Raw genomic sequence first — 14,444 nt, 5'->3', positions numbered from 1 at the left:
ACTCAGTTTTCTGGAGATGTTAATTTTGTCATATGCGTATGTAGAATACATAGAAGAGTTTTCCTTTCTTTCTCTTTATTTTTTTATCAATTCAAAATAAACTATAGGTCCAAATAGAATATATATTGACCACTGAGAGGTGGTAGGTTAGATTATGTTATTACATGGCAAATTATGCCCATTATGCCAAATCACAACCTGAAGGAAGATTTTCCTGTTCTGTGGTCTAGGAAGCACAATAACAGTCACCCTGATGTTGACCATGATGAGGGTGGCTAGGTCACCCTGACTTACTTCAGTCTGATCATTTGTATAAAGATTTTGATTTGCATCTAATAAAGGTAAGAGTTGGACAGATGGAGAAGGCAGAAAGGTATGACGATGTGGGGAAAAGGCAAAGAAAGGAACAGGAAGAGCAAAGGCATGGAAATGGTAATAAGTATGGTTATTGCAGTGGGGAGTCACCAATGATTATTCAAGGAAGTTAGTTTGGGGGAGCAATGGGTAAGACTGTATGGATAGTGTAGGGCCAGATTACAGTGGGAGCACTTTAGAAACATAATCTAGCAATGGAAACCTATCTTTTTTTTTTTTTTTTTTTTTGCTGTGTGCGGGCCTCTCATTGTTGTGGCCTCTCCCGTTGCGGAGCACAGGCTCCGGATGCGCAGGCTCAGCGGCCATGGCTCACGGGCCCAGCCGCTCCACGGCATGTGGGATCTTCCCAGACCGGGGCACGAACCCGTGTCCCCTGCATCGGCAGGCGGACTCTCAACCACTGCGCCACCAGGGAAGCCCTGGAAACCTATCTTAAGTATTTCAGCCTACATTGTCTTTAGTGACACATGAAACTGATATTTTAGGACGAAAAATAGCTAACAATTATTGAGTACTTTCCCTGTTACAGGCAGTGTATTAAAATGATATTTAAGAGGGTGGCCTTTGGAGTTGGTTGGACTTGAAGACCAATCTTAACTCTGGAATTTACTAGCTAAATAACTTTAGGAAAAGTATTTTCCTGGGTTTGTTTCTTCATCTGAAAAATTGATGTGATAATATCCACCTCTTGAGGTTGTTGTATGGATCACAGAGTTTGGAGAAGGGAGAATCTGTGAACAGGGAACAGTTAGGAAGCTGTTACAATTACTGAACCTAGACAAAGATGATAAATCACTAGAATGGAGAGGGAGGACAAACTTCAAAGTAAAGGTAAAGAAGTAGGGCAGGCGACTGACACCCTTTCTCCACTCTCATTCATCTTGCAAGTTCCTTATTTCTGTTCATTTGACATAATTTGGGAAGGTGAAATTACACTTTTGAAGTATATAGTCCCTCTCTGGGCATTACCAATTGTTTGCTCATTTCCCTAGAGCTACAAATAACCATTTGCTCTCTCTGTTCACCATTTCCACATCTCCTGCAACATATGATACAAACTCCCTTTCCCCAGTCAGTTAGAAAGCAAACAAAACGTAACAGAAATCTTTCACGTTCTTACACTGTATTTTCCTTTTTTTTTTTTTTTTTTTTTGATTTGCAGTTTCTTCCTCCATTCTTGAGTTTGCCAGTCAATCAGGTTTCCTGCAAATTCTCACGGAAGCAGGATTCCGTAATTTAACAAAAAGCAAAACTCAAAAAGAAAACCAATCCTGCTGTTTCTGGGCTTTGGGAAACTTGACACTTTTCCTAAACCTTCCAAGGCAGCGCTCAGTGCTTCAAAGTCCAATTCCTGCCACCAGCTAACATCAGAACAATCACTACGTAATAGGAGTCTTAAAATGCACAAGGCTTTGAGAACTTGGTCTTTATCACTAGTGTCTGGATTCAACGCAGAACTTCCTCTTTTAAAGAAGACATCTTATTTGCATACACTTCTGAGCAGGAAGTTACACGCAGAACTTTGAGTCTACGTGGGAAAATATCCTTCATCGCAATCTAATTTAATTCAACACTCTCTCTTTCTTTTTCTTTCTCCTTTCCCTCTTCTCAGAGAAGGAATGGTCAAAAATAAATGTTTCAACAGATCTCGCGGTGCTATTCGAGATTCCCAATTAAAAAAAAAATTTAGAAATGATGTAAACGAGCCTGTGCCTTCCGGGGTTTGGGGCTGGGACTGCCGCCCTCTGAGCCCAGTGAAAGCAGCCAAGGGAGGAGGCGGGGCTCTGGCGAGTTCCCCTTCCACCTTCCCCCACCCTTCTTTTCCAACCTCTGTAAGGCCCCTAGCTTGATTCCAGCCTTTGCTGCAGCTGCTTTCCAGGCGTTTGCAGGACTCAAACAACTACAGCCGCTGTTCCCAACCAAGATGGTGATCCGTGTGTATATTGCATCTTCCTCTGGCTCCACGGCGGTAAGGAGGGTGGGAAGCCCACCTTTGTTGTTTTTCTACACATCAGTCTCCTGCTGCCCCAGAACCGTTAAATTGCAGAAGTTAGTCTGGCAGTTTCTCCTTCGTTAGACACCCGCATTTCCCACCCCACCCCCTTCTTCCCTTTCTTCTCTTTGTTGCATCGATTTCATTTTTCCATGGAGTTTAGCTTTGTTTGCCTAGTGATGTTAGTCCCACATTTCTTCTCTGAAGAAAAAAGAAAGCTACCGAGTTTTGGTAAATGGGAGATGGTGGTATAGGGTCTTTGGGGTTAGGTGAAGAAGTCAAGAAAGTCTCACACTGGTAAGTTTCAAGAGTGGGACATTTCACATATTTGCTGTAGGTACTGAGGCAGGGGCAGGAGTGCACATCTGTAAAGGATGTAAAACATGCTGTTACTGATGATGACTGAGTGGAGGCCTACTGAGGCACTGTGATTATATTTCACAGAGTGAGACCCTTGTAATCAAATAGTTATATTTTGCCACTGTGTAGGAGGGGGTACTTAACTTCAGCCTAAAGAGTCTGTTAGAACTAGACAGAATGGGAGTAGAAGTTGGGAACAATGATATAAAGTTGTGGGTTTTCTTTTTAAACAATGTAACAAGGGACCTGTTTTTCCCTTCCATATTGTCCCTTATTTTGACCTTTTCTTTTCTTTCAAAAGATGCTACTTCAAACAGTTTCTAACTGCTTCAAATACATTGAGAACTGGAAGGGAACTAACAAGTGCCTTCTTGTGTATTTGCGGATTCCAGTGGTGGCTTCTTCAAATGATAGGGAAACCCTCTCTCATCCCCAGTGCTCTTAATTTAGAATAACAATTTTCACCAGTTGTGGGGAGAAATAGGCTAAGCTGGAGTGAAAGCAGAGTGTATATTCATGGTAAATGAAAGTGTCTCTGTGTTTCACAGCTCAGGAGAAAAGCCAACAGTGGCAAGAGCAGATGTGTGGGATCAGAATGTAGAATGTATGAACCCCCTCCCTCTTCTGAGCTTCAGAGCAGCAGCTATCCCATGTTTTCTGTTGCTGTTGTGTTTTTGTTTTTGTTTTGTTTACCCCCTAAGAAGGTTTGGAATAGAACTGAAAGTTGCGTGAAATCACAAGGAGTTTGAACCTTCAACTTGTCTTCTCTGGCTACCACTTGTGGGTGTGTTTAGACAGTTTTGAAATAGAATACTTAAAGTTACACTTTTGGAGCAAGTTTAGGTTGGAAAAAAGAAAACTTTTTATATTGTCTTTGAACTTCACTTTATGAGCCTCTTGCCTTATTATTTTCCATATATATTATGATATTTAAAATATGTTAAAGCTGCCCAGAGTCTCAATTCCAATAAAATAATTGTAAAATTTAAAACATCAGCTTAATACCTTTAGTTAAATCCCTAATTAGGTTGGGCAGATCAGGAAGCTAGTTTTGGTGATTTCACTTTGGGTAACGTGCAGTTTCAGTACTGCTATTTATTCTTTGCTTTCTTGCTCTTCTACCCCTCCCTGAAAAGCAGATTCAAGAAGAAACTCCTTTCAGAATTTCTATTCAAATAAGAACAACTATACCTCTCTCTTTGTTAAGACTTAAGTTTCTTAGGGCCTTAAAAATGACTACTGTCTCCTACTATGTACATTATTAGATTCCATTGTTGAAGACTATGCAAATAAGAAATATTTATGCTTTTTTTGTTTTGTTTCAATTGTTTTTCTTATGGGTAATTATAAATTTGTTTGTTGTTGCAGTAATTATAGTTCCTATGAACCTGATATCAAAATTCTACTGCATATTGCCAAAATAAATTCTTATTGTATTATAATCTTATAGTACTTTTAAATAATATTAAAACAGGATAAAATGAGTATACTTCAGAAGAGCTCCTTTGTAACATAAATGGGGACTCTTCAGCTTGCAATACTAAGGTTTTTTCCTTTAAGAAAGCTGTCATGTTGTTTTTAACATACGGTTTAGAAATTTTGGGGCAAACATCCTAACACGAATCCAGCAATTGTACAAAGTGAGATGCTTCTATAAGTGACTAAGTGTAGTTTTCTGAAGAGCATTTAAAAGAAAGCTTTTGGTTTTGGATTATGAATCTTTGACTATTTTCTTACTCCTGCTAGTGATTTTCATAAAAATAACCAATACTAGATGTTGTATCAGGCAAGGGAGGATCTATGATGATTGCAACTTAGTGTGACCTTAAGACTCCCTTTCCTTCATAGACCAATTTAAAAAAAAAAAACTTTTCAAACTTGTACTCAACTCTGCCGTAATACAGAGGTATAGCACTTGCTTCTCAAAAGTTTATAAATGAGGGCTTCCCTGGTGGCGCAGTGGTTGAAAGTCCGCCTGCCGATGCAGGGGACACGGGTTCGTTCCCCCGTCCGGGGAGATCCTACATGCCGCGGAGCAGCTGGGCCCGTGAGCCATGGCCGCTGAGCCTGCGCGTCCGGAGCCTGTGCTCCGCAACGGGAGAGGCCACAGCAGTGAGAGGCCACAGCAGTGAGAGGCCCGCGGACCGCAAAAAAAAAAAAAAAAAAAAAAAAAAGTTTAGAGATGAAAGCAGGTATATTGTTTTTTTTTGTTTGTTTTGTTTTTTTTTTCTGCCTCTCCCGTTGCGGAAGACAGGCTTTGGACGCGCAGGCTCAGTGGCCATGGCTCATGGGCCCAGCCGCTCGGGAGCATGTGGGATCTTCCCAGACTGGGGCACGAACCCGTGTCCCCTGCATCGGCAGGCGGACTCTCAACCACTGCGCCACCAGGGAAGCCCAAGGTACAATAGTTTTTGCAATGGATTTCTTGATAGTAGCCATAATAGTGTTAGTAAGTAGGAACACTTAAGTGTGTCGGGTAGAATCTCATTTTTTCTTGGCAATTTCTAGTCCTATGAGTTAGATACTATGATTATCTCTGTTTTCAAGATAAGGAAATACAGGTTCAGAGAGGTTAAACAACTTTCTCAAGGTCACACAAATAGTAAGCCACAGAGCTTGAATTCAACACAAGCTGTTTGAATCCAAATGACATATGTTTAAAGAAATACATTGTCCCAGTGATGCATGACATCTAGGAGGCATGCAGAGATAAATGTGAACATGAGATGAGAGGTACAGAAGGGAGTAAGTCCTGTAAGTGGAATTGCTTGGGCATATACATACAGGAGAATAGAAAAATGAGGAGCTAGTGTAGAGGAGGGATAGCATGTCTAAAGGTGAATGTCAGTAAGTAGGCTAAATTCACTGAAGGCCAGGAAGATAGAGAAGATGCAGATTTGGAACTGGTCTAGTATAGGTCAAGGTGAAAATTCAGGTCTTAATACTTTTTTTTTTTTTTTTATGAAAACCATTTAGCAAGAATGCACCTCCCAAGTTGTTTGTCAGTAGGAAGTGATTTCTGCCTGTTCAAAACTGTTTGTGCATGTTTTGACCTATTGTAACAAAATAATATACGCCATATTTTTCCTCGAAATTGTAATGTCCTGTAAGTTTGCATTTAATGGAAAAAGACTAGTAAGCACAGAACCTATAATAAACTTAATAAATTTCAATAACTTTTAACAAAAATCAACATTGGCCTTTGATCAGGATTGCTAGAGAGATGATAGCTTGGAGAATTATAACTGGTTTGGAGCTTTCTTCCCATACTTCTTTTCCTCAGATCCATAATAATCTGCATTTCACAGTCTCTATGCATTTTAGGTGTACTTGATGTAGAAATTTTAAGATTGTGGTAGATAGATAGATTGTATATTTCTGAGGGTGTTATTTATGGTCTAACTTTTGTAAAATGATCTCTTTTATGACTGCTAAAACATAAACTAGTTGTAGCTTGGATTGTCCATATAGTAAATGAAATATATGTGATTTTCCTCTGTGGCATTATTCTGTGCACAAGTTATAGAAACAAGCAAATAAAATGAACACTTGCGATTGCCAAATCATTAGTCACTAGGCAGTATTTTCTTCATTGGGATAATATGGATGTAGAACAACAAGCCACAGTTCTTCATCTATATGATTCAAAAGTAATTGCATTTAGGTGAAGAGTATTTTGCTCCTCTGTCTCTTTTTTTTTCATGGGAAGGCATTTTATTTTAAATATGACAGTGTGTGTATGTCAATCCCAAACTCCCAATCTATCCCCCCCACATCCCCCCTGGTAACCATAGTTTATTCTCTAAGTCTGTGAGTCTGTTTCTGTTTCGTAAATAAGCTCATTTGTATCATTTTTTTTGATTCCGCATATAAGCGATATCATATGATATTTGTATTTCTCTGTCTGACTTACTTCACTTAGTATGATAATCTCCAGGTGCATCCATGTTGCTGCAAATGGCATTATTTCATTCTTTTTAATGGCTGGGTATTATTCCATTATATATATATACCACATCTTATTTATCCATTAATCTGTCGATGGACATTTAGGTTGCTTCCCTGTCTTGGCTATTGTAACAGTGCTGCAGTGAACATTGGGGTGCATGTATCCTTTCCAACCATGGTTTTCTCTGGATATATGCCCAGGAGTGTGATTGCTGAATCATATGGTAGCTCTATTTTTAGTTTTTAATGAACCTCCATACTGTTCTCCATGCTCGCTGTACTAATTTACATTCCCACCAACAGTGTAGGAGATTTCCCTTTTCTCCACACCCTCTCCAGCATTTATTGTTTGCAGACTTTTTGATGATGGCCATTCTAACTGGTGTGATGTGATATCTCAATGCAGTTTCGATTTGCATTTCTCTAATAATTAGCAATGTTGAGTGTCTTTACATGTGCCTCTTGGCCATCTGTGTGTCTTCTTTGTAGAAATGTCTCTAGGTCTTCTGCATATTTTTGATTGGGTTATTTGTTTTATTTTTGATATTGAGCTTCATGAGCTGTTTGTAAATTTTGGAGATTAATCCCTTGTCAGTTGCTTTGTTTTCAAATATTTTTCTCCCATTCTGTGGGTTGTCTTTTCATTTTGTTTATGGTTTCCTTTGCTGTGCAAAAGCTTTGGGGTTTATTTAGGTCCCATTTGTTTATTTTTGTTTTCATTTGCATTACTCTGGGAGATAGATCAAAAAAGAACTTGCTGTGATTTATATCAAAGAGTGTACTGCCTACGTTTTCCTCTAAGAGTTTTATAGTGTCTGGTCTTACATTTAGGTCTTTAATCCATTTTGAGGGTTTTTTTGTGTGTGTGGTGTTAAAGAATATTCTAATTTCATTTTTTTATATGTAGCTGTTCAGTTTTCCCAGCACCATTTAGTGAAGAAACTGTCTTTCTTCCATTTTATAGTCTTGTCTCCTTTGTCATAGATTAATTGCCATAGTTGTGTGGGTTTATTTCTGGGTTGTCTATCTTGTTCCATTGAGCTATAATTCTGTTTTTGTGCCAGTACCATACTGCTCTGATGACTGTAGCTTTGTAGTATAGTCTGAAGTCATGGAGCCTGATTCCTCCAGCTCTGTTTTTCTTTCTCAAGATTGCTTTGGGGATTCCCTGGTGGTGCAGTGGTTGGGAGTCCACCTGCCGATGCAGGGGACACGGGTTCATGCCCTGGTCCAGGAAGATCCCACATGCCGCAGAGCGGCTGGGCCCGTGAGACATGACCACTGAGCCTGCGCGTCCGGAGCCTGTGCTCCACAACGGGAGAGGCCACAACAGTGAGAGGCCCACATACTGCAAAAAAAAAAAAAAAAAAAACACAAAAACCAAAAAAGATTGCTTTGGTTGCTTGGGGTCGTTCGTGTCTCCATACAAATTTTAAGATTTTTTTGTTCTAGTTCTATGAAGAATGCCATTGGTAATTTGATAGAGATTGCACTGAGTCTGTAGACTGCCTTGTGTAGTATAGTCATTTTGACAATACTGATTCTTACAATCCAAGGACATGGTATATATTTCCATCTGTCTGTGTTGTCTTTGATTTCTTTCATCAGCATCTTATAGTTTTCGGAGTACAGGTCTTTTGTCTCCTTAGGTAGGTATATTCCTAAGTTTGTTATTTTTTTTTTGATGTGATGGTAAATGGTATTGTTTCTTTAATTTCTCTCTCTGATCTTTCATTGTTAGTGTATATAAATGCAACAGATGTCTGTATTAATTTTGTATCCTGCAACTTTACTGAATTCATTGATGAGCTCTAGGAATTTTCTGGTAGCATCTTTAGGATTTTCTGTGTACAGTATCATGTTGTCTGCAAACAATGACAGTTTTTCTTCTTTTCCAATTCGAATTCCTTTTATTTCTTTTTCTTCTGTGACTACCATAGCTAGGACTTCCAAAACTATGTTGAAAAAAGTGGCTAGAGTGGACATCCTTGTCTTGTTCCCGATCTTAGAGGAAATGCTTTCAGCTTTTCACCATTAGTATGATGTTAGCTGTAGGTTTGTCATATATGGTAGCTTCTCTGTCTTTGTATTTATAAATTGAACATCAATTTGATGTATGCTATGGTCTTTGTCGTAGCTGCCAAGGTTTGTTTGAATGCTGTGTAAAGTTATTCATAAACTAAGAGAAAACTTAGAAACTCTTCATGAGATGACTGTTTGGATATGCTTTCTGGATGCCCTGAACAATGGAAAATGGCAGCTCTCCCATGGCAAATGCGGGAACTCAAGATCATTGCCTTCAGATTGGTGCCCTATATTTGGTGACTGATTTCCTTAAACACACAGCAACAATGGCAAAGCCTTTGGAATACTTTGGCCCAATTTAAAGAGGCTTGGGAAACACAGTTATCAATGATGGTGATTATATGGTACTTGAAAGTAGAATGGTTATAAGAAAGAATATATTGCAGAAGGGTAGCAAAAGTTTCCTAATCTGGTAGGATAAAGGGATAAAATAGGTTCATTTTTGCTCAAAGACTAGTTACTCTATTGAGGAAAGGGTTTTGATCAATAAACTGTAAGGTCAACCCTCCCCCTAGGTTGAGCTGGAAAAAAAAATTGAAGCCCCAGACACAATCAGATAGAATGTTCTAATTCTCTGTAGTTAATCTCTAAATTCTTTTCTAAAATATATATTATGCCATAAAACATATATATCTTACAGGAATATTTTCTGCTTTAATTGAATTTTCAAGGGTGAATGTTGTGTTTCATTTCTTACCGATAAAATTAAACAGGTTGACAATTTGTTGATGACTATCTGACCATCTGTTTGCTTTCAGCTCTAATTTGCAACCCACCAGAAAACCTTTTAAACCCAGTACTTAATTACTTCTTCTGATGCAGACCAAAATTAAACAAACATATGTTTAGAGAGAAGGGGCAGCTCATTTATGATGACTATTTTTATTAATATGAGAGCAAAGCTGACTTTTCACACTTGGCCAATAGAGAAGAATTCTAAGCAAGGGGATTATTTTCTAGCTCAGTCCCTCACGTTCTGGCTTTATTAGTTTGTTTGAACTGTTTTAGGTTGCCAGAACATCAGGCAAAAGTTAAATATAAACTATAAAATATCATGACAAATTAAAAAATTATTATATTTAATAGTATTCAGTATTAGTGACGCTAGATTTTTGTTTCATTACTTTTCATTAATGTGACTAATCAAAATTTGACTTTAGTAATAGTAAAGCCTAACATTTATTTATGCATTGTGTATGTCAGGCACTGTACCCAGTGCTTTACATACTTTATTTCAATTAGTTTAATACTTGTGGTAACATTTTGAGGTAAGTACTAGTAATAGATCCATTTCATGTAAGTGGAAGGGATATCTCTAAGACCCAGAAACCAGGTACATTGCTCAAGATCAAACAGTTAAAAATGGCAGAACTGGGATTAGAACCCCGGTTGTTCTGACTCCAGAACTGGCTCCTAAACACTGTGCTATTTACACTCCCTTTTAGAGTAGAGATATTGGACAGAAATTGTGTCAATAATACATTAAAATCTTATCATGTGATTGGGAATCTATAACTGCCAGTTAATAACTGGATGATGCCTGAAAAGAAAGAGAAAGGCTGGATGATGCCTAACTAGGCAAATGTGTCTTCATCCATAATCTGCATGTGAGAGTTAGGTGGAAGTGAGGGAGATAGGTTAGTAGCAACAATTTCATATACAATTTAGTTCTTTTTAAAATAAAATTGCCTAACCAAGGGCACATTTTTAAATAGCATTTGTGACACATATTGAACTTTTATGACTTTGGTTCTCTTCCCTGAAAACTATCTTTGTGTGGTTATAGACCAGCATAATTAAAATGTGGCTTTTTATGATTCTATAAATCTGAATTGATCAAGAAAGCAGTACATCTATGGCTTGTAAACTCTGGTTCTGGACTCTAGCCTTTGAGTTCTGTTCTTTTTGCTTAGTCCTTTCTGGAAATAAGACCCTATCATAGAGTTAGAGCAGAGCCAGTTTTGCTGAGGGGATCTCCAGCAGTGAGTCAAGACAAAAAGAACTTCACCTTTTAGACACCGGAGAAAGTTCATCCCAGTTAAGAGTTACAACATGGGAAAATTTTGTCTGTTTGTTTCACCACTACTCAGCCAATTGTTTTACCATTAGTGCAGCATATTTCTCAACACTGAAATTAAAACAGTAAATATATATTTAATAATGGCTGTATTTTATGAGAAACCATTCTATCCAGTGTGATTTGGAAGCAAGATGAGTATAGACAAGTACTTAATATGTTAAAAATATGATAAAACATTGCACTTTAATTTCTCATGCAAATAATTTGTCAGCTTTAGTTGATAATAATAACAGCTATCATTCTTTGAGCTCTTAAAATGTGCCAGGCATAGTGGTAAGAACTTTAGGTGTGTTATTTAATTCTTGTGACAACCCAATGAAGTCAGTATTCCTATTATGTCCATTATTTTCTTCCTTTTTTTCCTTCTTTTTTATTGTGATATAGTTGGTTTACAATATTATATGTTTTAGGTGTACAACCAGTGATTCACAGTTTTTAAAGGTTGTGCTCCATTTATAGTTAATATAAAATATTGGCTATATGCCGTGTGCTGTACAATATATCCTTGTAGCTTATACATTTTACACATAGTAGTTTGCATCTCTTAATCCCCTGTTATTTTTCCTATTTTTAGGAAGAGGAAACAGGCTCAGAGAGCTAGCAATGTCAGAGAGCTAGCAAAGCACCCCTCGTGTCTGTCTGATTCCAGAGCCCATAATCTTAACCTTTATGCTGTTCTGCCTACTGAGTGTTATTTATTCATAACCCAGTATGAATGTAGCTATGAAACTACTTTAAAAGTCATTGTAAAATTGCTTTTCTTCTGAACTTGGAAAATCATGAAAAGTACTTCTTAATTGGTCTATAGCAGTACCAAGAATAATTCTAGTGGCCTGTTACATCATGTAAAAAACTTAAAATTCTTTAGAGCAGAAAATTAAAGTCATAATAGCTTAGTGTATATGATTAGTTAGATTGCAGAACATGTACTTTTATCCCAATATAAGAAAATTACCTTGTGTAAGACAGTCTAACTAAAAGTAGATAAGACACATTGGTTGGGGAAGGGAATTTAAGTTTTTAACTAGAGCATGTAGATTTAGGGTGAGGTATGCGTTATGTCCTGTTGTCTGTGTGATTTGAGTACATCACTAAACCTTTGTTTCTCATTACCCTAACAAGTGAAATATAAATGACATAAAATTAAGAGTATTATGGAAGAAAACTTCTGCAAGTATTGTCATTGGGAATCTATTACTGAAAATTGTAGAACCTGATCTCATACTTTCAGAAATTTAAACATAATTAATTGGTCTTGCACATCAACTAAATATTTTGAACTCAAAAAACGGAAGTGGTTGGGGTGAAGATTTTTCAATGAGTTTCTACTTAAAAAATTTAGAAATAAATGTCTTAACTTAAATCTTCAGAGCACTATTGAGGGGGCACTCAGGCGTGGTGGTGGTGATATAGAGACTGGGCCAGGCAATAAGACAAACACCTGGTGAGTTTTTTAACATCTTAATTGGAATATAATTGCTTTACAATAGTGTGTTAGATTCTGCTGTATAACAAAGTGAATCAGCTATACATATACATACAACCCCATATCTCCTCCCTCATGCATCTCCCTCCCACACTCCCTATCCCACGCCTCTAGGTGGACAAAAAGCACCAAGCTGATCTCCCTGTGCTGTGTGGTTGCTCCCCACTAGCTATCTATTTTACATTTGATAGTGTATATATGTCCATGCCACCCTCTCACTTTGTCCCAGCTTACACATCCCCCTCCCCGTGTCCTCAAGTCCATTCTCTATGTCTGCGTATTTATTCCTGTCCTGCCCATAGGCTCTTCAGAACCATTTTTTTTTTAGATTCCATATATATGTGTTAGCATATGGTATTTGTTTTTCTCTTCCGGACTTACTTCACTCTGTATGACAGACTCTAGGTCCATCTACCTCACTACAAATAACTCAATTTTGTTTCTTTTTATGGCTGAGTAATATTCCATTGTATATATGTGCCACATCTTCTTTATCCATTCATCTGTTGATGGACTCTTAGGTTGCTTCCATGTCCTGGCTATTGTAAATAGAGCTGCAATTAACATTGTGGTACATGACTCTTTTGTTGTTGTTGTTTAATTAATTAATATATTTTTGGCTGTGTTGGGTCTTTGTTTCTGTGTGAGGGCTTTCTCTAGTTGTGACAAGCAGGGGCCACTCTTCATTACATTGTGCAGGCCTCTCATTGTCGCGGCCTCTCTTGTTGTGGAGCACAGGCTCCAGATGTGTAGGCTCAGTAGTTGTGGCTCACGGGCCCAGTTGCTCTGCAGCATGTGGGATCTTTCCGGACCAGGGCTCGAACCTGTGTCCCCTGCATTGGCAGGCAGATTCTCAAGCACTGCGCTACCAGGGAAGCCCTACATGACTCTTTTTGAATTATGGTTTTCTCAGGGTATGTGCCCAGAAGTGGGATTGCTGGGTCGTATGGTAGTTCTATTTTTAGTTTTTTGAGGAACCTCCATACTGTTCTCCATAGTGGCTTTATCAATTTATATTCCCACTAAAAGTGCAAGAGGGTTCCCTTTTCTCCATACACTCTCCAGCATTTATTCTTTGTAGATTTTTTGATGATGTCCATTCTTACTGGTGTGAGGTGATACCACATAGCAGTTTTGATTTGCATTTCTATAATGATTAGTGATGATGGGCATCCTTTCATGGGTTTGTTGGTAATCTGTATACCTTCTTTGGAGAAATGTCTATTTAGGTCCTCTGCCCACTTTTGGATTGGGTTGTTTGTTTTTTTGTTATTGAGCTGCATGAGCTGCTTATAAATTTTGGACATTATTCCTTTGTCAGTTGCTTCATTTGCAAATATTTTCTCCCATTCTGAGGGTTGTCTTTTTGTCTTGTTTATGGTTTCCTTTGCTATGGAAAAACTTTTAAGTTTGATTAGGTCCCATTTGTTTATTTTTGTTTTTATTTCCATTTCTCTCAGAGGTGGGTCAAAAAGGATCTTGCTGTGATATGTCATGGAATGTTCTGCCTATGTTTTCCTCTAAGTGTTTGATAGCGTCTGGCCTTACATTTAGGGCTTTAACCCATTTGAATTTATTTTTGTGTATGGTATTAGGGAGTGTTCTAATATCATTCCTTTACATGTAGCTATCCAGTTCTCCAAGCACCACTTATTGAAGAGGCTGTCTTTTCTCCATTGTATATTCTTGCCTCCTTTATCAAAGATAAGGTGACCATTGGTTCATGGGTTTATCTCTGGGATTTCTATCCTGTTCCATTGATCTATCTTTCTGTTTTATTGCCAGTACCATACTGTCTGGATTACTGTAACTTTGTAGTATATTCTTAAATCGGGAAGCCTGATTCCTCCAATTCCGTTTTTCTTTCTCAAGATTGCTTTGGCTATTCGGGGTCTTTTGTGTTTCCATACAAATTGTGAAATATTTTGTTCTGGTTCTGTGAAAAATTCCATTGGTGATAGGGATTGCATTGAATGTGTAGATTGCTTTGGGTAGTAGAGTCATTTTCACAATGTTGATTCTTCCAATCCAAGAACATGGTATATCTCCCCATCTGTTTGTATCATCTTTAATTTCTTTCTTTCGTGTCTTATAGTTTTCTGCATACAGGTCATTTG

The 14,444-nt window shown here is 38.0% G+C and overlaps 1 protein-coding gene across 1 annotated transcript in view; it reads left to right on the top strand.

The window, feature by feature from the left end:
* Window positions 1–2,097: 2,097 nt before the first annotated feature.
* SH3BGRL (SH3 domain binding glutamate rich protein like) overlaps window positions 2,098–14,444 on the top strand; it is a 91,724-nt gene continuing 79,377 nt past the window's right edge. Inside the window, exon 1 of the mRNA XM_060001954.1 lies at window positions 2,098–2,344. Within this exon, the coding sequence (XP_059857937.1) occupies window positions 2,300–2,344 (45 nt within the window). The 5' untranslated portion in view covers window positions 2,098–2,299. The remainder of the gene's footprint in view (window positions 2,345–14,444) is intronic.

Source organism: Delphinus delphis, chromosome X, assembly GCF_949987515.2.
Source record: "Delphinus delphis chromosome X, mDelDel1.2, whole genome shotgun sequence".
NCBI lineage: Eukaryota > Metazoa > Chordata > Mammalia > Artiodactyla > Delphinidae > Delphinus > Delphinus delphis.
The sequence above is the reverse complement of the archived record's forward strand: the minus strand, read 5'-3'. Positions and strand labels throughout refer to the sequence as shown.